The sequence below is a fragment of the Nerophis lumbriciformis genome, linkage group LG18 (assembly GCF_033978685.3).
Source record: "Nerophis lumbriciformis linkage group LG18, RoL_Nlum_v2.1, whole genome shotgun sequence".
Classification (NCBI taxonomy): domain Eukaryota; kingdom Metazoa; phylum Chordata; class Actinopteri; order Syngnathiformes; family Syngnathidae; genus Nerophis; species Nerophis lumbriciformis.
In genome coordinates this window covers 41390001-41414938 of record NC_084565.2, presented here as the reverse complement: position 1 = coordinate 41414938, position 24938 = coordinate 41390001, and the positions used below count along the sequence as shown (strand labels likewise).

Genomic DNA, 24938 nt, shown 5'->3' with positions numbered 1-24938 from the left:
TCAAAATAATTTCAAACTATTGAAGTTAGCTTACAGAATAAACATGTCAATCAACCCATATGATTTTTGCTGTAATATTTTTGTTTTGAAAAGTCACTGTGACTGATAGAAAAGTGATGGTTTTAGCAACATTTTAACCTGTCTGAATGCTAATAATCATTTTGCGTCGGGGGGCGAGCCTGAACCCCCCACCAGGACTTTGTCCTGGACCTACCGGCCCCTGGACCCTGGCTACTAGGTTTTTCTGATTTCAAAAGTTGGCAGGTATGCATAATGGGAAAAACTGAAGGATTTTGATACTTATTTGTACACTAAAGAACTGAAAGCAATTCATTGTAGGTCAGCGTATGCGAAGCTGCCTAAACAAAACATGTTTGTGTTACGAGTGACAAGGCAAATTAGTGTATCTAATAGGGTTTTCAGTATGTAAAGCAGAGCTGTACGGTGCGACAAATTGACTCGCAAATGCGCCTAAACATGGACCGTGCGACTTGTTCCTAAAATAAATCAATGCAAATTTGATAAAACTCTCTGTATAGCATAGCAATACATGTAAACCATAACCAAATGGACAAGTGATTGATCACAACCACCACCTGTCCTGCGCCCTGTCCTACTCCAACACGGATGAAAGTACATCTTAGTTGGAGGAACTGGTCAGTAAAACACAGCTTTTCTTTCTCCACCACTTGACACAAACTGCAGTGCGCGGTCGTAACTACGAGGGTCGGGGGGGGCAATATTGAACAACCAATCAATAATAGTGACAAACTTGCCATTCAAAAAGTACTGCCTTTGTTGAAGGTGCAATAAAAGGAAAACATGTTCAAGTGTAACAAAATAGTGGAAAATGTAAACAGAGAAACCTGAGAACTATTTTCTACAGGTTTAGTGCCAGGAAGATACAGCTGTGCTCTAAAGGGTAAGCGCGGTGAAGGTGGTGTGGTATTAGCGGTATTGGTGGGCACGAGCGCCTCGCATCATTTACAGACCATTACGGTCCGTTTTTAAAGAATCCAAAAAACTACCATACTGTCGAGGTGACTTTTCCCTTTTTTACTCTCTGCAGCACTCTTTTTTTTTTTACTTTCTCTTCAACAAGATGGCACAACCAAACTTGATAGTTGATAGTGTTAAATGCCTGTAATATTGTATCTATGTGAGTTTTACTACAATCAGGTATTTTGGTAAGGTTTACAAATACAAAAATAAGGTTTTACTCATAATGACCGTATAACTGCCACACTCAATATGGCAGTTATTTAAATACAGGTAAAAGCCAGTAAATTAGAATATTTTGAAAAACTTGATTTATTTCAGTAATTGCATTCAAAAGGTGTAACTTGTACATTATATTTATTCATTGCACACAGACTGATGCATTCAAATGTTTATTTCATTTAATTTTGATGATTTGAAGTGGCAACAAATGAAAATCCAAAATTCCGTGTGTCACAAAATTAGAATATTGTGTAAGGGTTCAATTTTGAAGACACCTGGTGCCACAAACTAATCAGCTGATTAACTCAAAACATCTGCAAAGGGCTTTAAATGGTCTCTCAGTCCAGTTCTGAAGCCTACACAAACATGGGGAAGACTTCAGATTTGACAGCTGTCCAAAAGGCAACCATCGACACATTGCACAAGGAGGGAAAGACACAAAAGGTTATTGCTGAAGAGGCTGGCTGTTCTCAGAGCTCTGTGTCCAAACACATTAATGGAGAGGCAAAGGGAAGGAAAAACTGTGGTCAGAAAAAGTGTACAAGCGATAGGGATCACCGCGCCCTGGTCAAGATTGTGAAAAAAAACCCATTCAAAAATGTGGGGGAGATTCAGAAGGAGTGGACAGCTGCTGGAGTCAGTGCTTCAAGATCCACCACCAAGAGACGCTTGAAAGACATGGGTTTCAACTGCCGCATACCTCGTGTCAAGCCACTGTTGACCAAGAAACAGCGCGAAAAGCGTCTCACCTGGGCTAAGGAAAAAAAGAGCTGGACTGCTGCTGAGTGGTCCAAAGTCATGTTTTCTGACGAAAGCAAATTTTGCATTTCCTTGGGAAATCGAGGTCCCAGAGTCTGGAGGAAGACAGGAGAGGCACAGGATCCACGTTGCCTGAAGTCTAGTGTAAAGTTTCCACCATCAGTGATGGTTTGGGGTGCCATGTCATCTGCTGGTGTCGGTCCACTCTGTTTCCTGAGATCCAGGGTCAACGCAGCCGTCTACCAGCAAGTTTTAGAGCACTTCATGCTTCCTGCTGCTGACCTGCTCTATGGAGATGGAGATTTCAAGTTCCAACAGGACTTGGCGCCTGCACACAGCGCAAAATCTACCCGTGCCTGGTTTACGGACCATGGTATTTCTGTTCTAAATTGGCCCGCCAACTCCCCTGACCTTAGCCCCATAGAAAATCTGTGGGGTATTGTGAAAAGGAAGATGCAGAATGCCAGACCCAAAAACGCAGAAGAGTTGAAGGCCACTATCAGAGCAACCTGGGCTCTCATAACACCTGAGCAGTGCCAGAAACTCATCGACTCCATGCCACGCCGCATTAACGCAGTAATTGAGGCAAAAGGAGCTCCAACCAAGTATTGAGTATTGTACATGCTCATATTTTTCATTTTCATACTTTTCAGTTGGCCAACATTTCTAAAAATCCCTTTTTTGTATTAGCCTTAAGTAATATTCTAATTTTGTGACACGGAATTTTGGATTCATTTGTTGCCACTTCAAATCATCAAAATTAAATGAAATAAACATTTGAATGCATCAGTCTGTGTGCAATGAATAAATATAATGTACAAGTTACACCTTTTGAATGCAATTACTGAAATAAATCAAGTTTTTCAAAATATTCTAATTTACTGGCTTTTACCTGTATACTGTCATAGTGAGTAAAACCAATATTTTGTATTTGCAAAACTTACAAAAACAACTGATTCTAGTAAAACTCACATGGATACATCATTTCAGGCATTTTTAGACAAAATGCATGTTTAGTTTTGGAGTTATGTTTATATAACTTTTCCATTTAGTATGACAGTTATACTGTCTTTTTGAGTTAAAAAAAACTAACTTGTGTCTTTACAAACCTTACAATTTTTTTTTTTTCCCAGTAAAACTCACAAAGATACATTTCTCCAGGCATTATTAGCCATTTAGTTATCATTTGCAAGCATGTGAAATTTCGGCCAAAACACGGAAATCCGCGTGTCAAAATATGATATAAGTTTAAAAAGATACCATCTAGCAAGCTTACTCGTTACCACCTCCATTGGCTCTCCAAGCCACAACATTGACGGCTTTCTACTTTACCGCTAATCATATTTGGATGATCACAATCCGAACGCCGTTACTTCCGAACCAGTTGTAGTTCCACAGTATTTATTAGTAGTCAGCGAGAAGATATATTTTTGACGTAAGCAGAGGTCACGACAACGGGAGTATGTCACCCGAGGGCGTGTGGCTACAGGATAGAGTTTTCAGAGTTCTTTGAGTGCATATTAAATAATTGTACATTTTCAATGATCGATGTTATGGGCCGATAAATGCTTTAAAATGTTATATCGGAAATTATCGGTATCGTTTTCAAAATTATCGGTATCTGTCTCAAACAGTAAAATGTTTGACTTTATAAAAAGCCGCTGTGTACACGGACGTAGGGAGAAGTACAATAAACCTTAAAGGCACTGCCTTTGCGTGCCGGCCCAGTCACATAATATCTACAGCTTTTCACACACACAAGTGAATCCACGCCATACTTGGTCAACAGCCATACAGATCACACTGAGGGTGGCCGTATAAACAACTTTAACACTGTTACAAATATGCGCCACACTGTGAACCCACACCAAACAAGAATGACAAACGCATTTCGGGAGAACATCCGCACCGTAACACAACATAAACACAACAGAACAAATACCCAGAATCCCCTGCAGCACTAACTCTTCCGGGACGCTACAATATACACCCCCCCCCCCAACCCCGCCCACCTCAACCTCCTCATGCTCTCTCAGGGAGAGCATGTCCCAAATTCCAAGCTGCTGTTTTGAGGCATGTTAAAAAAAAAAAATGCACTTTGTGACTTCAATAATAATTAAAGCTGCAAGCAGCGTTGGTCGGGCCCGCGTATTTGGCAGGTGCTAGTCCTAAGTGTCCCAATACTTTTGTCCAGTTTTAGTCCCAATGTCCCAATACTTTTGGCAAGTTGTAGTCCTAAGTGTCCCAATACTTTTGTCAAGTTGTAGTCCCAAGTGTCCCAATACTTTTGTCCAGTTTTCGGCCTAAGTGTCCCAATACTTTTGTCCAGTGGTAGTCATAAGTGTCCCAATACTTTTGTCTAATTTTAGTCCGAAGTGTCCCAATACTTTTGTCTAGTGTACCTACCTTGTCTGCATTGTGTGGGCACGTTGGTGCTTCCTGCTTTTAAGCAGCCATCTTGAGAAAACAGCAGCGCAGCAGCATCAGCGCAGCAGCATCAGCGCAGCGGTTCTTTGAAGGCTCATAAAATCAAAACCGGAGCAGTTAGAAAAATGCTTTCGATAACTTTTATTTGAAAGGGTTCAATCTCTCTCCTGTGTTAGTTTGAAGCTGAAACGACAAACGCGCTTAGAGGAGAAGTGACCGGTTTATAAAAAAAATTTGTTTTGAAGGGGAAATTGCAAACTTCCTGTTGATTTTTGCTGAGGGTTGTCAATGTATGAAATGTAGGTCTAAGTGAGACCTACATAGAGGTGTTTGTTTCATGTCTCTCCGACTTTCCCAGTGGGAGTTACAGGCAGTTTTGTCAGTTTTTTCATCCGAGGAGCAGGTTTTTGTGCGTTTCATTAAAAAAAATTCGCTAGAGCACAATTTTGAGATTTGGGGTTAGGTTTTTTTATTAGATCACAATTTTTGCCAGTCCTGATGTGTGTGTTCAGTTCGGTGAGTTTTGAAGCATGTTAAGGGGGTCAAATTACAGCTCAAAGAGGCAAAAGTGACTGTTTTTAGTACTTTTTTTGTCTTGAAGGGGGAATTGCCAACTTCCTGTTGATTTTTGCCCGAGAATATACTATTATGAAATCTAGGTCGCCCTGCGATGAGGTGGCGACTTGTCCAGGGTGTAGAACGCCTTCCGCCCGATTGTAGCTGAGATAGGCTCCAGCGCCCCCCGCGACCCCAAAAGGGAATAAGCGGTAGAAAATGGATGGATGGATGGAAATCTAGGTCTAAGTCACACCTACATAAAGGTTTTTGTGTCATGTCTCGCCGACCTTCCTAGTGGGAGTTACAGGCAGTCTAGTTTTTTTTTTTCGTAGGGGGCGCTAGAGCGCAATTTTGAGTTTTGTGGTTCGTTTTTTTTTTAAAAAGGCAATTTTCGCAGGTCCTGATGTGTGGGTCAAATATGGTGAGTTTTGAAGCATGTTAAGTGGGTCAAATTACAGTTTAAAGTGGCGGCGGAAGAATAAAGAATAAAGAATAATAAAACCTTACAAATTCAATAGGTCCTTATGTCCCATTGCATAAGGACTCCCTTTGGGAGTCCTTATGCAATGGGCCATGCGGGCCCTAAATATGGCAGTGCCATGTTAGCATTTTTTTTCCATAACTTGAGTTGATTTATTTTGGAAAACCTTGTTACATTGTTTAATGCATCACAACAAAATTAGGCATAATAATGTGTTAATTCCACCACTGTATATATCGGTATCGCTTGATATCGGAATCGGTAATTAAGAGTTGGACAATAGCGGATATCGGCAAAAAAGCCATTATCGGACATCTCTAATCATAATGTTGGTAAATGGTCTGCAAAAAAAAATATGGCGTACATTTGAAAAAAAAAAACGTTAAAAAAACATTTTTAAAAAAGTTCAAAAAAACGTTAAAAAAACATTTTAAAAATTGTTTTTAAAAATGTTTAAAAAAAAGTTTTAAAAAACTTTTAAAAAATGTTTACAAAACATTAAAAAAACATTAAAAAAACATTTAAAAAAAGTTTTAAAAAAAGTTAAAAAAAACATTAAAAAGAAAACATTTTACAAAACGTTCAAAAAAAGTTAAAAAAATCATAAAAAAAAGGTTAAAAAAACCTTAAAGTTTTTAAAAAGTTATTTGCATCCTAACTCTTCACTTCTCATACTGTAACACTGTGTTTGAAAAAAACCCAGTAACACTGTTTGAAAAAAAAAAACTTAAAAAAGGCCAAAAAAAAACATTACAAAAACGTTAAAAAAAAACGTTAAAAAAAAAAAAAAACATTTAAAAATGTTAAAGTTACAAAAAAAGTTTTAAAAAGTTATTTGCATCCTAACTCTCCACTTCTCGTGCTGTTTGTTCACCGTCACCATGCGCTATTTCTTAAATTGATACCGAGACTTTAAAAATTGACATCATATTGTTGGAAAAAGTATTGGGGGCGGCATGGCGTAGTGGGTAGAGCAACCGTGCCAGAAACCTGAGGGTTGCAGGTTCGCTCCTCGCCTCTTACCATCCAAAAATAGCTGCCGTTGTGTCCTTGGGCGGGACACTTCACCCTTTGCCCCCGGTGCCACTCACACCGGTGAATTGAATGACGAATGATAGGTGGTGGTCGGAGGGGCCGTTGGAGCAAAATTGCAGCCACGCTTCCGTCAGTCTACCCCAGGGCAGCTTTGGCTATGAAAGTAGCTTACCACCACCAGGTGTGAATGATTGATGGGTTCTACGTGTAAAGCGACTTTGGGTACTTAGAAAAGCGCTATATAAATCCCAGTTATTATTATTATTATTATTATTATTACATGGCCAAAAGAGGTTGGTAGGTGAGAATAAATATAAAGGAAAAAAATTGGGTAGAAATGTGCTAATTTTCTTTCAGGGTTCTCGTAGCAACAATTTTTTATTTTTTCCGTTTTTTTGTTTTCCGCCAAAGGGTGCTCACATGCGTGCCCTTCCTGCGTTGCTCGGTTACCAGAAAGCGAGTGCCTTTGTTCATGCAACCGACCTTGCTGTGCAACTTCCGCTTTCTTCCGACGAAGAAGAAAAAAACTAATCGAATGTTTTATTGAACGCATTTTTTTTTTTTTATTGCTTTCGATTGTTTCTATTGCAATATATATCGATATTGCTTCATCGCCCTACCCTGCTACTCCTTTTATTGTCTGACAAAGCCGGTGTGTATGAGGTGGAATTTCCAGTTTTCTTCCAGTCAGACAATGTGTTTGGTATAATGGATGGAAATTTTTACCCAACATGTTTTTTCGACTCATCTGCAGTATTCTTCAAAAGGCGTGTCGATTATCAGCTGTTCGCCTGTACCAGAGGTCGGCAACCCCAAATGTTGAAAGAGCCATATTGGACCAATAATACAACAAAAAAATCCTTCTGGAGCTGCAAAAAATAAGTCTTATATAAGTCTTATAATGAAGGCAACACATAATGTCAGTGTTTATATCAATCAATCAATCAATCAATGTTTATTTATATAGCCCTAAATCACAAGTGTCTCAAAGGGCTGCACAAGCCACAACGACATCCTCGGTACAAAGCCCACATAAGGGCAAGGAAAAACTCTATGATATATAACTTTATGAATTTCTTATTAAAGAAATTCATAAAGTCATCTGCCGAGTGGGTGGAGCTATTGGGAGGAGTCCCTTGTTGGGTTAGCGATGCTACTGTACTAAACAAAAATTTAGGGTCGTTTTTGTTGAGGCGGATGAGATTTGAGTAATATTTAGCTTTAGCTAAGGTAAGCATGCGTTTATACGATATTAAACTATCACTCCATGCTTGATGGAAAACCTCAAGCTTGGTCGCGCGCCATTTGCGTTCCAACTTTCTACATGATAATTTATGAGCTGTGGTTTCTTCTGTAAACCATGGGGTGCGCCTTTTAGGGGCCCTTTTTTGTTTTAGCGGTGCTATAATGGTTTTGCGCAGGGCATTGTCAAAGTTGTTAGTTAGGTTATCAATAGAGCCGACATAATTTGGGAATGGTGCCATTACCGAAGGCAGTAGGTCAGCAAGAGTCATCGTTGTGGCAGCATTAATGTTGCGGCTGCTATAGCAGTTATTATTATTATTAGTTTGTTGACAATGAGTCAGAACTTCGAATTTTATAGGGTAATGATCGGACATTACTTTAGTATACGGGAGTACCGTAACTTTGGAGGTGGTGACACCTCGGCCCAGCCCTAGATCTATCGTATTACCGTTGCGATGCGTAGGTTCATTTATTATTTGTGTAAGACCACAGCTATCAATTATAGTCTGGAGCGCCACGCACTGAGGGTCCGATGGGGTATTCATATGGATATTAAAGTCCCCCATTATGATTATATTGTCTGCGTGCGTCACTAGATCAGCAACGAACTCTGAGAATTAATTGATAAAGTCCGAGTAGGGCCTTGGGGGTCTACTCGGATATTAATATAAGTGAAGTGAATTATATTTATATAGCGCTTTTTCTCAAGTGACTCAAAGCGCTTTACATAGTGAAACCCAATATCTAAGTTACATTTAAACCAGTGTGGGTGGCACTGGGAGCAGGTGTGTAAAGTGTCTTGCCCAAGGACACAACGGCAGTGATGGCGGAAGCGGGGATCGAACCTGCAACCCTCAAATTGCTGGCACGGCCGCTCTACCAACCGAGCTATACCGTCGTATAATATAATTAATATAATATAATATCATATAATATTAGCTATTAACTATCAAAATGACTGTTTCTCAGACTGGCGCACATCTTTGTTGATAGAAATGTTGAAATGTAATATTTATTATACACGTTTTTACAACATTGGAAAATATTAGTAAAACGGAGGCTAATCAGAGAGTAAGATAACTCCTAAGAAATGACTGTCTTAGGATGGCCAAAGGTATAGATGTGTGTCCATACCTGCCAACTACTCCGGTTTTCCCGTAATTAGTACGGTTTTCATCAACCTATTCCGGGTTACGGTTGCAGTGATAAAAAATACGGTTTTTCATTAATTTAAAAAAAAAAAGGGTGAAAATTACGCGAATTGCACCTTGTGCAGACAAGGTTTTTCGATCAGACACGGAGGAATTAGCGATGTAAAAGACCACGTTGGGACAAAAAAACACAAGTCTAATGCCGTTGCTAGCGATACAAGTGGAAAACTTTCAACGTTTTTCGTCGCCCAAACATGATTCTTTGGATGTGATAAATGCCGAAGTTTTATTTACGGAGGCAATAATTGAGCATGGACTTCCAATCGCACTGGCTGATCACATGGGACAGTTAAATGTTTGTAATGCAACCTTTAAAAATCATTACGCGGTGATCGCGGTCCCAAAAATAAACTTTTCTTGCATGATAATGTCCAGAAAAACTCACTTTATATTACTATAGAGTCCTTTTAACGAATGAGTTTGATGGTTTATCACAAACCTTAAATGAAAGAAGTCCTTTGTTCTCCTGCACCATGCATGCGCTTTGCTTCGTGTTTGGTGCGCAATCCTGTCGGCTGTATTTCACAGCACGTCTTTGACAACTTGAAGTGGCATAAAACATTTAAAACAAAGGGGTTATAGGAACAATCACTTTCAGTGTTTTATGCCACTTCAAGTTGTCAAAGATGGTATGCTGGTGCCCGACTGCCACAAGTGGAACAAACATTTGAAACAAAGGGGTTATAGGAACAATCACTTTCAGTGTTTTATGCCACTTCAAGTAAACTTATCATAAAGTTACCATATCATTTTTGCAGTATGATCAATCTGATAGAATAAATTTGGATTTTAGCCACAAAAAGGTATTGACGCCAATGTTATCTATTGGAATTGTTTAGTACTGTTATACTGTTAAAAGTGTTTATACTATTTATGCTTTCAAGTCCAAGTTGAAGAAATCTTGTTAAATGTTGACAGCATAACTACCAAAATACAGAAGTATGTCCTTAATATTTTTGCAGTGCTATTTCTGTTGAAAAGTTCAAATGATTACATTAGAGATGTGATGTGCCACTTTTCAAGTGTCTGATGGCTTAAATTAATTTTCATTCATTTTTCATATTTTGAATTCTTTTGAAAGGCTTACAAAAAAACTACATTTGAATTGTAATTCCATGCTATTGACAGGACTATTAATTTTAATGAAGTTAGCTTACCATGTTTACAGTATGATAATTGTGATAGAAATGTGAATTTTAGGCACAGAATATTTTTTACAATTGAACAAGGCAGTAGATTATACAAGCTTGGACAGAAAGTTAATAATGACACCAATTTTTTTTTTAATGGAATTGTTTAGTACTGTTTTACCATTTGTTTACTGTAAAAAGTGTTTATACTTTCAATTAACAAATTGAAGTCTTGTGAAAGGTTGACAGGATAACTGGCATTAACTGTCAAAATAATTTCAAACTATTGAAGTTAGCTTACAGAATAAAACATGTAATATTTTTGTCTTGAAAAGTCACTGTGACTGATAGAAAAGTGATGGTTTTAGCAACATTTTAACCTGTCTGAATGCTAATAATCATTTTGCGTCGGGGGGCGAAGCCCTGAACCCTCCACCAGGACTTTGTCCTGGACCTACCGGGGCCTACGGCCCTTGGACCCTGGCTACTAGGTTTTTCTGATTTCAAAAGTTGGCAGGTATGTGTGTCCAAGTTAAAGAAAACGGCAGGCTGTCTTCTTTGAATGGATTTATTACAATCTTTGCGAGCTGGGTAACGTTTGCTGTGGTCTGGAACAACATGGCACACAAACAACTACCAGAAATGCAGCCAGTATTACATACAGATGATGTGTCATGAGACATGCAAATATAAATTAAGTACACAGAGGACATGAGTAAAGGAAATTAAATGAGCTCAAATATACCTACAAACGAGGCATAATGATGCAATATGTACATACAGCTAGCTTAAACAGCATGTTAGCATTGATTTTGATTGATTGATTGAGAAGTTTATTAACATCTTAAATAATTGAATCCATGTAAGGCTTTAAAAAGGCAAATGGATGGCACAAAAAGCCAAAAGGCTCGTTTGCATTATTATTAGCTTGCAGTCATGCAGTGACTAAATATGCCTGATTAGCACTCCACACAAAGCTCACCTTTGTGCATTCACGCACAGCATAAAACGTTTGGTGGACAAAATGAGACAAACAAGGAGTGGCATAAAACACGTATTACTGTGTCAGCGTTGGAGAAAGTTGTACATGTAAACAAGCTACGGTGCGTTCATGGACCGCCGAAATTAGTAGGACAAAGCGGCGCTCGCCAAATCCTCTCATCGGTGAAGCATGTTTAACCCTTGTGTAATGTTCATATTGTTGTTACTCAGCCAGCGTTTGTGGGTCTGATGGACCCGTTGCATTTTGTGGCTTTTAATGCCTCACAATCAAACACTTTTATGTTAAAATACTGAACAGATGGTTACCTTTATCCCAATAAACATCTGTTCAGTATTTTAACATAAAAGTGTGTGCGTGCGTGCGCGCGTATAAAAAAATTTTGGATATAAAAAAAATTCAGTATAAAAAAAATCAGTGTATACAAATTCAGCAAAGAAAAAAATCAGTGCTGAAAAATTCAGTGTAAAAAAATTCAGTATAAAAAAATTCAGTGGAAAAACTCGGGTGCAAAAAATTCTGTGTATGAAAATTCAGTGTATAAAAATACAATGCTGAAAAGTTCAGTGTCAAAAAATTTGGTGTAAAAATATTCAGTACAAACAGTGGGTTTTCTAACAATTACGAAGGTTTGTGTCATGTTTCTCTCTTAAAGAAACAATATTGGAACAAAAATTATATTTTTTCTACCATTTTTTTCATTTTCATACATTTTTGAAAAAGCTCCAGGGAGCCACTAGGGCGGCGCTAAAGAGCCGCGGGTTATACGAACGTCGCAAGTGGTCAAGTGACCCTTTTGAAGAAGACTGCAGACAACATAGTGGACCTCTCCTTGGCACTATTAATAGCTAAACTGCAAAAAAATCAGTGTTCAAAAACAAGAAAACAAAATACAAAAATGAGGGGTATTTTACTTGAACTAAGCAAAAGTATCTGCCATTAGAACAAGAAAATTAAGCTTGTCAAGACTTTCCAAAACAAGTAAAATTAGCTAACCTCAATAAACCCCAAAACACCTTAAAATAAGTATATTCTCACTAATAACAAGTGCACTTTTCTTGATAGGAAAAACAAATATGAGACCTTTTTTCTCAATATGTTGAAAAATGTTCTTAAATGAAGTAAATGCTAGTGCCATTATGTTGACATAATGATATGCACTCGGCATTACATTTCTTGAAACCAGCAAACTTGTACTAAAAAGTAGATTATTTTTCTTAATAAAAGGCAACAAGGCAAGCGCTTGTTACTCTCGGGGTCTCCTAGCCGCTCAGGCAAATCATATGGTCTAAAAATGCTTTTTCCCATCGATAACATGACATCATCGCGCCAAGTGCGTACTCTTTCAGTCATTAGTGCGCAAGGAATATATATATGTATATATTTACAGCCCGGCCAAATTTTGGCTGTCATCTGTTTTAATTATGAGACACAATTGTGTCAAAGTCATGATTTTTTATTTCATGCTTGAAATAAGAAATGTTTACTTTGAAAAAGTAGTTTTGTACTTGTGAGTGTTGATGACACAGCTTTGCAACACTTGGTATTCTAGTTTCAAGCATGTTTTACTCAATATACAGGTAAAAGCCAGTAAATTAGAATATTTAGAAAAACTTGATTTATTTCAGTAATTGCATTCAAAAGGTGTAACTTGTACATTATATTTATTCATTGCACACAGACTGATGCATTCAAATGTTTATTTCATTTAATTTTGATGATTTGAAGTGGCAACAAATGAAAATCCAAAATTCCGTGTGTCACAAAATTAGAATATTACTTAAGGCTAATACAAAAAAGGGATTTTTAGAAATGTTGGCCAACTGAAAAGTATGAAAATGAAAAATATGAGCATGTACAATACTCAATACTTGGTTGGAGCTCCTTTTGCCTCAATTACTGCGTTAATGCGGCGTGGCATGGAGTCGATGAGTTTCTGGCACTGCTCAGGTGTTATGAGAGCCCAGGTTGCTCTGATAGTGGCCTTCAACTCTTCTGCGTTTTTGGGTCTGGCATTCTGCATCTTCCTTTTCACAATACCCCACAGATTTTCTATGGGGCTAAGGTCAGGGGAGTTGGCGGGCCAATTTAGAACAGAAATACCATGGTCCGTAAACCAGGCACGGGTAGATTTTGCGCTGTGTGCAGGTGCCAAGTCCTGTTGGAACTTGAAATCTCCATCTCCATAGAGCAGGTCAGCAGCAGGAAGCATGAAGTGCTCTAAAACTTGCTGGTAGACGGCTGCGTTGACCCTGGATCTCAGGAAACAGAGTGGACCGACACCAGCAGATGACATGGCATCCCAAACCATCACTGATGGTGGAAACTTTACACTAGACTTCAGGCAACGTGGATCCTGTGCCTCTCCTGTCTTCCTCCAGACTCTGGGACCTCGATTTCCAAAGGAAATGCAAAATTTGCTTTCGTCAGAAAACATGACTTTGGACCACTCAGCAGCAGTCCAGCTCTTTTTTTCCTTAGCCCAGGTGAGACGCTTTGCGCGCTGTTTCTTGGTCAACAGTGGCTTGACACGAGGTATGCGGCAGTTGAAACCCATGTCTTTCAAGTGTCTCTCGGTGGTGGATCTTGAAGCACTGACTCCAGCAGCTGTCCACTCCTTCTGAATCTCCCCCACATTTTTGAATGGTTTTTTTTTCACAATCTTGACCAGGGCGCGGTGATCCCTATCGCTTGTACACTTTTTCTGACCACAGTTTTTCCTTCCCTTTGCCTCTCCATTAATGTGTTTGGACACAGAGCTCTGAGAACAGCCAGCCTCTTCAGCAATAACCTTTTGTGTCTTTCCCTCCTTGTGCAATGTGTCGATGGTTGCCTTTTGGACAGCTGTCAAATCTGAAGTCTTCCCCATGTTTGTGTAGGCTTCAGAACTGGACTGAGAGACCATTTAAAGCCCTTTGCAGGTGTTTTGAGTTAAATCAGCTGATTAGTTTGTGGCACCAGGTGTCTTCAAAATTTAATAACCCTTACACAATATTCTAATTTTGTGACACACGGAATTTTGGATTTTCATTTGTTGCCACTTCAAATCATCAAAATTAAATGAAATAAACATTTGAATGCATCAGTCTGTGTGCAATGAATAAATATAATGTACAAGTTACACCTTTTGAATGCAATTACTGAAATAAATCAAGTTTTTCAAAATATTCTAATTTACTGGCTTTTACCTGTAGATCATAACATCTCAGCTACAAGCTGTACTTAACTGTGCTTAAGCTGTACTTACTGAGATAATTTAGGACCAAACCCTTAAATCAAGTAAAACACTCTAACATAGAATCTGCTTAGTGAGAAGAATTATCTTATCAGACAGAAAATAAGCAAATATCACCCTTATTTGAGATATAAAGTGTGTTGCGGAGCTGCTATGTTTTCATGGCACTCAACCTTTAGGTGGACTGGAGCATGAAGATCCTCAAGCTTTTATTGCCGCAGCTGTTCATGTGTGGGGGTCCCGCCTCGCACACAACTAACATTATCTTCCCTTTCGTGTCCCCCCCCGGCAGATAATCCCACCAGGAGGCAACACGTCGTTTGATGTGGTGTTTCTGGCACGAGTCGTTGGGAATGTGGAAAACACGTTATTTATTAATACGTCACATCACGGAGTGTTTACATACCAGGTACATGAGCCATGCCAGCTAAACTTGTCTCCACTCTTGAGCTGCATCGTTGTCATGATTTTTTTTCTGCATTTCCATCCCTCAAGGTTTTTGGGGTTGGCATCCCAAACCCTTTCAGGCTCCGCCCCTTTGTCGGGGCTCGAGTGCCAGTAAACAGCAGCTTCTCACCGCTAATTAACATTCATAACCCCTACAGTGAACCGCTGCAGGTAAGGTAGCGCCGCCATACACCATATAAGGGACACCTGTGAGAATATAAATTGACTTTCTGGGATGGCGACAGGTGGTTGAGATGTACTCCAGTGGTGGGGATCTTCATCTCGAGCTTCCCACAGGTCAACAGGGAGGCACAGGGAAATTATGGGTAAGTCACTCCAATTTATCATGTTAAAGTACTGCACATAATAAATGCTCTAATTATAGCCGAGCAGTTAAGGCTTGGGCATTGTGGAATACCGGTGCCAAATTTGTACTTCTGAAAACTGCCGATGCTTAAAGGGAAACTGCACTTTTTGTGGAATTTTGCCTATCATTCAAAGTCCTTTTATGCATTCAAATGGGGAAAAAAAACGTTAGCAAACAGTGAAGCCATGTTTTCTGGGACTGCTGCACCATAAAGGACTATTGGAAAGAGATACACCAAGCTCTACAGGATATTTTCAAACGTGAAATACCCCTCGAAAGTAAAACGTTGTTTTTTTGGACATGTACCTCAGGACTGGCTGAAGAAAGATAAACACTTAATGAATATCCTACTGGTGGCTTGTAAAAAAGACCATTACTAGGAAATGGATATCCCAGGAGAGCCCAACTTTGAAGCAATGGATGGAAACAACAATGGACATATATAAAATGGAGAAAATAACTGCCTTTATTAATTATAAATTGGAGAAATTTACTTCATACTGGGAACATTGGGTCAACTATGTCACGCTCCGTAAACCTGACTTTAATTTTTCTAATTAGTGATTGTATTGCCAAAAAGAAAGGGAAAGAAAAAAGAAAAAAAAAAGGGGTTTACTCCCTACAAGTGTATATGTAGTAGAGATGCGTGGATAAGCAATTATTTCATCCGCAACCGCATCAGAAAGTCGTCAACCATCCGCCATCCACCCGATGTAACATTTGATCAGAACCGCACCCGCCCGTTGTTATATATCTAATATAGACGATGCAAGGCATTAGTGAGGTTATAAAGCTTTTGCCTGTTAAAGAAAGGAGACTGATCCAATGCAGCACAGACATTCGCGTGCCACGCTGTCACGGCCCAGACGCACACCAGTGCGCAATCATATGGGAGCCGCGCTGAGCGCACCTCCAAGCGCGTCTCGCTGCCGGCGACGGCCGGGTATGGGCCCGACGCTCCAGCGCCATCCATTTTCAGGGCTAGTTGATTCGGCAGGTGGGTTGTTACACACTCCTTAGCGGGTTCCGACTTCCATGGCCACCGTCCTGCTGTCTATATCAACCAGGGTGAGCCCCACCCCTTTCGTGAGCGCACTGCGCGCGGAGTGACCCCTGTTACGCGCCCCCGGCAACAGTGGTGGCGGGCAGGTAAGCTGCGTGGGCGGAGCGCGCGGAGTGACCCCTGTTACGAGCCCCCGGCCACGGGGGTGGCGGGCAGGTAAGCTGCTTACCTGCTGTGCGTGACGCCGGCCGCGGCGAAGGCGGACGAGGCGGGGTGTCGGTGCGGTGGTGACCCTGGACGTGCGTCGGGCCCTTCTCGCGGATCGCCTCAGCTACGGCTCCCGGTGGGGCCCTCTCGGGGGAAGGGGCCTCGGTCCCGGACCCCGGCGAGGCGTCCCTTCTCCGCTCCGTAAAAGTGTCCATCTCTTTTTCTTTTTTTTCTTCTGTTGTGGCATATGCAGCAGGTGCCTGCTCGTTTTTCGTATGTGGGTAACAACATTTAACTATGTATATATATTTCCGAATCGGTTTAACTGCCACCCGCCTGAATCTATTTAAAATCTAATTTTTTTTTATTTCAACCACCCGACCCGACCCGCGGATAAAATCTAATTTTTTTTTATTTCATCCGCCCGATCCGCGGATAATCCGCGGACTCCGCGGTTGTGCCCGCAAACCGCGCATCTCTAATATATATATATATGTATGAAATACTTGACTTGGTGAATTCTAGCTGTCAATATACTCCTCCCCTCTTAACCACGCCCCCGTCCTGACCACGCCCCCCACCCCCCCACCTCCCGAAATCGGAGGTCTCAAGGTTGGCAAGTATGCCTTTCGCGGACCTCTGAAGAAATGTTTATCATTTTCACAATTTGAACAACACAAAAACACATGCATAGGGCATTTATTCTTTGAGAAAGAATTAATGGCGCCTAGACCAGAGCCAGCTTGACCACCACACACTTGACGTGACGTCAGTAAAAATCCAAGCAATAGGAGACTCTGTACTTTATTGAAAGCGGGTGTTAGCTGTGGCATTTACAGTAGAGGGAGTTTAACTACCTGGAGTGCTTTGCATACAGACAGTAGAGCATCACTCACTTCCTTTGTCCAGGAGATTCCTCCTTTCGAGACCAAGGGGGTGATGAGAGCCAGCTTCTCTTCCAGAGATGCAGACAACCACACGGCTTTCATTCGAATCAAAACCAACGCTCCCGACGAGGACAAGTTAATCATCCTGCCGGTGGAGGTGGAGGTCACGTCAGGTGTGCTGCCAAACTTGTTTTCATCTCTCCACAAGCGCTCCCACGACGGTAAATGTTCTTACTTCTCTTCCGTGCAGCCCCGGGTATTTACTCCTCCTCAGAGATGCTGGACTTTGGCACGCTGCGCTCACAAGGTACTGCCACTGCATTATTTTCTTTCGCTTTTTTCCCTTCTACTCAACACCTGTCTACCTTTTCAGATCGACCAAAGCTGCTAAATTTGCACCTTTTAAATTCAGGCGCAAAAGATGTTCCTATTACAGTACGTGTCCTTTTCTTTGTCTTCTAATGCATGCATGCAATCCTACACAAGCTCATCTGTGCTTTTTTCACGTGCACAGAGCGTGCGCACGACGCCAGCCAACGAGGCCGTCACAATAGACTTTAAAGCGGTCACACTGAGAGCAGGCGAGAGCAGATACACCAAAGTAGCGACTATTAGTTTTGATGGTAAGTCTACTTCTACTAAATTCTTATTTATTGGCCTTCATCTCTTGACATTTGACTGATAAAACTGTTCGACAACGTTGAGCTCCCGAGACCCACCCAGCATGTGTTTTATTTCACAAATACTTCACCTCAGGGGCGTCCAAACTTTTTCCACCGAGGCCCTTACAATTAAAAATTAAAGCAAATTGATAGTTTTTATTTTCAAACCCAGTACAATATGTATTGAGTTTTTTTTATTTACCGTATTTTCCGCACCATAAGCCGCCCTGGGTTATAAGCCGCGCCTTCAATGAACGGCATATTTCAAAACTTTGTCCACCTATAAGCCGCCCCGTGTTATAAGCCGCATCTAACTGCGCTAAAGGAATGTCAAAAAAACAGTCGGATAGGTCAGTCAAACTTTAATAATATATTAAAAACCAGCGTGATGTGGGCGCGCATGGAGTCGTATATCAACATGGACGGAGCTGCGTGAAAAAAGCCACCCGGCCTCTTCGCGTAAACTTACCTTAACCACTCGCTCATCTTTTCTTCATCCATCCATCCCTTCGAGTTAGCTTTTATGATGACGCCGGCTGGAAAGGTCTCTTTTGGCAAGGTCTTCCTTTTGAATATCACCATAGGTGGAAGTTTCTGGCCATTAGCATGGCAAGCTAGAACCACAGTGAAGGATGACTTCTCATTCCCTGTGGTGCGAATATTCACCGTACGTGCTCCCGTTGTATCCACAGTGCGGTTCACAGGAATATCAAAAGTCAGTGGAACCTCGTCCATGTTGATAATGTTCTCTGGCCGGATCTTTTTTTCAGCTATCTTGTTTTTACAATATGCACGGAAAGTAGCCAGCTTTTCTTGAAAGTCTTTAGGCAGTTGCTGTGAAATAGTAGTCCGTGTGCGGATGGAGAGATTGCGTCTTTTCATGAACCGGAAACCTGTCGCTTAGTAGGAGCCATTTTGTGGTCTTTACAGATGTAAACACACAAAGGAAATGAAACGTAATATCCGCGCCCTTCTTCTTCTTCTACGCGGGCGGGTGGTTGCTTACAGTAGAAGAAGAAGCGCTTCCTGTTCTATGGGGGCGGGTGCTTACCTTGGCGGTTGCTTGCGTAGAAGAAGAAGCACTTCCTCTTCTACGGGGAAAAAAGATGGCGGCTGTTTACCGTAGTTGCGAGACCGAAACTTTATGAAAATGAATCTTAATATTAATCCATATATAAAGCGCACCGGGTTATAAGCCGCACTGTCAGCTTTTGAGTAAATTTGTGGTTTTTAGGTGCGGCTAATAGTGCGGAAAATACGGTAAATTCTTATTTATTGGCCTTCATCTCTTGACATTTGACTGCTAAAACTGTTCGACAACGTTGAGCTCCTGAGACCCAGTAAGCGTTTTATTTCACAAATACTTCACCTCAGGGGCGTTCAAACTTTTTCCAAACATTAAACAAATTGATAGTTTTTATTTTCAAACCCAGTACAATATGTATTGAGTTTTTTTTATTTAGTTAGGACTCCCTCAAGTTTGGTCTCGGGGACCCCGAAAAGTCTCAATGTCAGTCATAAAAATGTTAAAAATAAGTCATATTATTATTTTTTCCAAAGCTTAAATCTCCATATCAACTTTAGGTATGTCGATATAAAGCTTTTTTTTTAATGTTTTATGCCCTTTTTGTTCAAGAAACCCCTGTTTTAATGGCAAATACACAACATTTTCAGAGTGGAATATTTGATGTGAAGTATTTGGAAGCTGTCGGTAATTCATAACAGCATTGATTCAGATTTGTTGTTTTTTGAGCAAAGACAGTTTTTTTAATCCCCAAAAAAGGGTTCTACTCGTAAGTGTTAAAATAAGTGTTATACATATTTGTTCTTTACTTTTGTTGCGTATATACAGGTAAAAGCCAGTAAATTAGAATATTTTGAAAAACTTGATTTATTTCAGTAATTGCATTCACAAGGTGTAACTTGTACATTATATTTATTCATTGCACACAGACTGATGCATTCAAATGTTTATTTCATTTAATTTTGATGATTTGAAGTGGCAACAAATGAAAATCCAAAATTCCGTGTGTCACAAAATTAGAATATTACTTAAGGCTAATACAAAAAAGGGATTTTTAGAAATGTTGGCCAACTGAAAAGTATGAAAATGAAAAATATGAGCATGTACAATACTCAATACTTGGTTGGAGCTCCTTTTGCCTCAATTACTGCGTTAATGCGGCGTGGCATGGAGTCGATGAGTTTCTGGCACTGCTCAGGTGTTATGAGAGCCCAGGTTGCTCTGATAGTGGCCTTCAACTCTTCTGCGTTTTTGGCTCTGGCATTCTGCATCTTCCTTTTCACAATACCCCACAGATTTTCTATGGGGCTAAGGTCAGGGGAGTTGGCGGGCCAATTTAGAACAGAAATACCATGGTCCGTAAACCAGGCACGGCTAGATTTTGCGCTGTGTGCAGGCGCCAAGTCCTGTTGGAACTTGAAATCTCCATCTCCATAGAGCAGGTTAGCAGCAGGAAGCATGAAGTGCTCTAAAACTTGCTGGTAGACGGCTGCGTTGACCCTGGATCTCAGGAAACAGAGTGGACCGACACCAGCAGATGACATGGCACCCCAAACCATCACTGATGGTGGAAACTTTACACTAGACTTCAGGCAACGTGGATCCTGTGCCTCTCCTGTCTTCCTCCAGACTCTGGGACCTCGATTTCCAAAGGAAATGCAAACCAAACCAACCCAAACCATCAGTGATGGCTGCACACAGCGCAAAATCTACCCGTGCCTGGTTTACGGACCATGGTATTTCTGTTCTAAATTGGCCCGCCAACTCCCCTGACCTTAGCCCCATAGAAAATCTGTGGGGTATTGTGAAAAGGAAGATGCAGAATGCCAGACCCAAAAACGCAGAAGAGTTGAAGGCCACTATCAGAGCAACCTGGGCTCTCATAACACCTGAGCAGTGCCAGAAACTCATCGACTCCATGCCACGCCGCATTAACGCAGTAATTGAGGCAAAAGGAGCTCCAACCAAGTATTGAGTATTGTACATGCTCATATTTTTCATTTTCATACTTTTCAGTTGGCCAACATTTCTAAAAATCCCTTTTTTGTATTAGCCTTAAGTAATATTCTAATTTTGTGACACACGGAATTTTGGATTTTCATTTGTTGCCACTTCAAATCATCAAAATTAAATGAAATAAACATTTGAATGCATCAGTCTGTGTGCAATGAATAAATATAATGTACAAGTTACACCTTTTGAATGCAATTACTGAAATAAATCACGTTATTCAAAATATTGTAATTTACTGGCTTTTACCTGTATATATTGTTGCGTTTTGGACCAGTTGTTCCTCCCAAGGGAATTCAAGTCACAAGTCGCTCCCAAGCTCTTTACGACACTTAAAGCTGAGTTGAAAAACCACCAGAGACAGAATAGGTATTTTGTAATATATTGGCAAAGCTTTGCAGATATACATTTGAGACCAGTCCAGCATAGAACATTCTATCGCGCCGCCAAAATGGTCTGTCTTCCCGACCCCAAAACCCTCTCTCCTCTCTTCCCTCTCTCTAGTCAAAACACATGCTAGTCAAAACACATTCCAAAGAATTCAAGGTTAACACACACAGTTTACTTGCAGAGAAACAGAAAGAGAATAAATGGAAAACACGAGCTGTTTTCAAATATGACTATGAAAGAAAATAAGTAACACTAAAATTCGGATGACAATGACACGAGTTGACCACTTATTTACAACTTTTTATGTAATGGCGGACAAGGCAAAAATGCAATCAATCCATCAAAATGTCCACTCTGTGTCTGGGGTACAAACAGTGTTTGACTTACATACTTCAAAACAGACTCCTAAAGCAGATTTTAGAAAAAGGCTCTGCTTACCTTGTTTATGTTTGGCCACTAGTGAGTCTGTCCAGAGGAAAGCAAGAGGTGTCCAATTCTCAGCGTGTCGCCCGGACAAGCCCCCAAATTGTTGCGTTTTGGACCAGTTGTTCCTCCCAGGGAATTCAAGTCACAAGTTGCTCCCAAGCTCTTTACGACACTTAAAGCTGAGTTGAAAAACCACCAGAGACAGAATAGGTATTTTGTAATATATTGGCAAAGCTTTGCAGATATATTTTTGAGACCAGTCCAGCATAGAACATTCTATCGCGCCGCCAAAATGGTCTGTCTTCCCGACCCAAAACCCTCTCCCCTCTTCCCTCTCTCTAGTCAAAACAAATGCTTATTATCGCTCTCTCTAACATTCCTCATTCAAGGTTAAGCGCACAGTTTTGCAGACAACCAAAAGACCACAATTGGAAGAACACGAGCTGTTTTCAAATATGACTATGAAATAAAAGTAGTAACACTTAAATTCGGATGTATGTAAATATCTGCCTCCGACACTTTCAACACAAATACTTGGTTCAACCACCAAAAATGATTCCCGAGCGGGGCGACCGCTGTTGCCCACTGCTCCCCTCACCTCCCAGGGGGTGAACAAGGGGATGGGTCAAATGCAGAGGACAAATTTCACCACAGCTAGTGTGTGTGTGACAATCATAGGTACTTTAACTTTAACTTCAGATATATATATGTATATATATATACTCAGTGGCCTAGTGGTTAAAGTGTCCGCCCTGAGATCGGTAGGTTGTGAGTTCAAACCCCGGCCGAGTCATACCAAAGACTATAAAAATGGGACCCATTACCTCCCTGCTTGGCACTCAGCATCAAGGGTTGGAATTGGGGGTTAAATCACCAAAATGATTCCCGGGCGCGGCCACCGCTGCTGCCCACTGCTCCCCTCACCTCCCAGGGGGTGATCAAGGGTGATGGGTCAAATGCAGAGAATAATCTTGCCACACTTAGTGTGTGTGTGACAATCATTGGTACTTTAACTTTAACTTTAACTTTGTCATAGAAAATGTTTTTTTTATGACAAACACAAACTATGCAATATTTTCCACCCAAAAAGTGGAATATTTGATGTGAATTTTTTTTTAGCCTTAAATAGGTCAACAATTCATAACATTGATTTTGATTCATTATTATTTTCAGAACAATAAACGTTTAAAAAAAAAAATAAAAAAAATTATCAGGGATTTAAAAGGGCCACACTCATAAGTGTTAAAAATAGATACATTTTTTTGAAGTTTTTTACTTTAAATGCTTAAATCTCAAGACCAACCTCAGCTCTATCAGTTGATTATATATTTTGATTATTTTTTTATGTTTTGGTTTGTTCTATGCCCCTTTTGTCAAAGCGAACACTCAAAATATATAATATTTTCCCCATAAATATTTAAAATTGGGATATTTGATGTGAAGTTATTGAAGCCTTCAATAAGTCAATTGATCATTGACACTGTTAAAGTAAAAAACAGCTTTCTTTGTGTGACTTGACTCAACATTGCAGCTTTTTCTCGTTCCTTTTCACCGGTTTGCTCTTTTATTCCACTTTTCTTTTTTTGTGTAGTAGTATTTTTACAATGTGCCACGGGCCGCGCTTTGGACACCCCTGCACTACAAGTAAAAACGTGTTTGTGCTATAAAAAGGTCATCGTAGGCTTTGTTGCGATTTGTCTGTAAAATTGAAGATCCATGTTGCTGTTTTTTTAATACTGTTTTTTTTTAATGGTAGAAATTGAGTATTAAATCAATAGTTTGAGGTGGTTTTTGGTAACAGTCCTTTGGAAAATACATTGTACACAAATGCATAAAGAAAAACTGCTTCTTGCAATCCATAACATCACTGTCTAAATATGTACCTCAGAAAAATAGTAGATATAGATATAGTCCACTGTTAGAAATATATATATATATATATATATATATATATATATATATATATATATATATATATATCAAATAACACATTGACTGACATTGTTTTTGGCCCAAACAATAATTTAATGCAAACAACTGCAACATTTATTTTTCTTAAGGGGTCAAAATGTGAATTTTTGAAACGTAAGCACCCTTTTGAGCCAATATTCTCTGTACAGAATGTTAAACAGGAAATAAATACACACGTCTGTTTTAGTTTCCTCTTTTAGTATGTTTGCATATGTGTTGAATATTTGCATTCAGTCCTTTTTGTGTGGCAGCCTCTTCAATATTGCACAACTCCCTCTCATGTATGTCTTCTCCTTGCTCATGTTTACCTACCTCAGCCTCCAAAGCCAGAAGACCATATCAGTTCCTTGGTAAAATCACAGTTAAAGCAAAAGAAAAGAGCTACTCCAAGCTTGAAATCCCTTACCAGGCAGACGTCTTAGAAGGGTGAGTTATTTACTGTGCTGGTCTAATGGGACATAAGAGTAAGTATATTCAGTACATATATTTTTATATATATATATATCATTGGCGGGCTGCGCATTTCCCACCAAGGCCTTCAGTGATGTCGGACTTCAAAGATTACCTCTCAAAATACCATCATTAATGTCACCACATGACCATTGCTGGAGAAATACTATTACAGAAACACATTTACGCACTACTGTGCGATTAAATCGCATCAACAGTGTACAAAACAGGTTATTTTCTGGCGCATTTAAAAATCAATAAACCCGCATCAGCAATTAAAACACATCTTATGTGGTACTGTCAAAATTTAAATTGCAAAAAACATATTAAATGTGAAAAAATATATATATAAATATTTGAACTCACAATTTCTAGCACCCATTCGACGCCGTATAAGCCAGTGGTACCGCTCGTAGTCGCTTGATTCCAGTGGAAGTGGCGGGCCTTTCCCCATTTCATCGCTGACAACGTCTCACAAGAGGTAGTTTCTCTTTAAATATCCTTCTTGAAAATGGCCTTGTAAATATGTCTGCCACCTAATCAACATTTTGTTCTCCTACTTTGTGGGTTATGAAAGTAACTATGTTAAATTAATCCGCTATCGGTGTGGCTCTGCTGATCTGCATCCAATCACAGGACGCGTAAATGTAAGGTTCAACCTGAGGCCAGCTAGAAGGCCTCACTGACAACAACTCGTGATCTGATTGGCTATGGCAATTATCTATCAACTGTATGTGCCTGTTCACTTACAGTGCACAGATATTGTTGATTCTGAAGGCCCCGGGCAGATTT

The 24938-nt window shown here is 40.1% G+C and overlaps 1 protein-coding gene across 2 annotated transcripts in view; it reads left to right on the top strand.

Annotated features, from left to right (window-relative positions):
• Positions 1-24938, top strand: part of tmem131 (transmembrane protein 131) — a 180020-nt gene that overhangs the window by 87698 nt on the left and 67384 nt on the right. For both annotated transcript variants that reach the window (XM_061978418.2, XM_061978417.2), the window contains exons 6-13: positions 14595-14711; positions 14798-14920; positions 14995-15075; positions 17236-17386; positions 17464-17520; positions 17587-17648; positions 17728-17836; positions 24014-24122. In XM_061978418.2, the coding sequence (XP_061834402.2) occupies positions 14595-14711; positions 14798-14920; positions 14995-15075; positions 17236-17386; positions 17464-17520; positions 17587-17648; positions 17728-17836; positions 24014-24122 (809 nt within the window). The remainder of the gene's footprint in view (positions 1-14594; positions 14712-14797; positions 14921-14994; positions 15076-17235; positions 17387-17463; positions 17521-17586; positions 17649-17727; positions 17837-24013; positions 24123-24938) is intronic.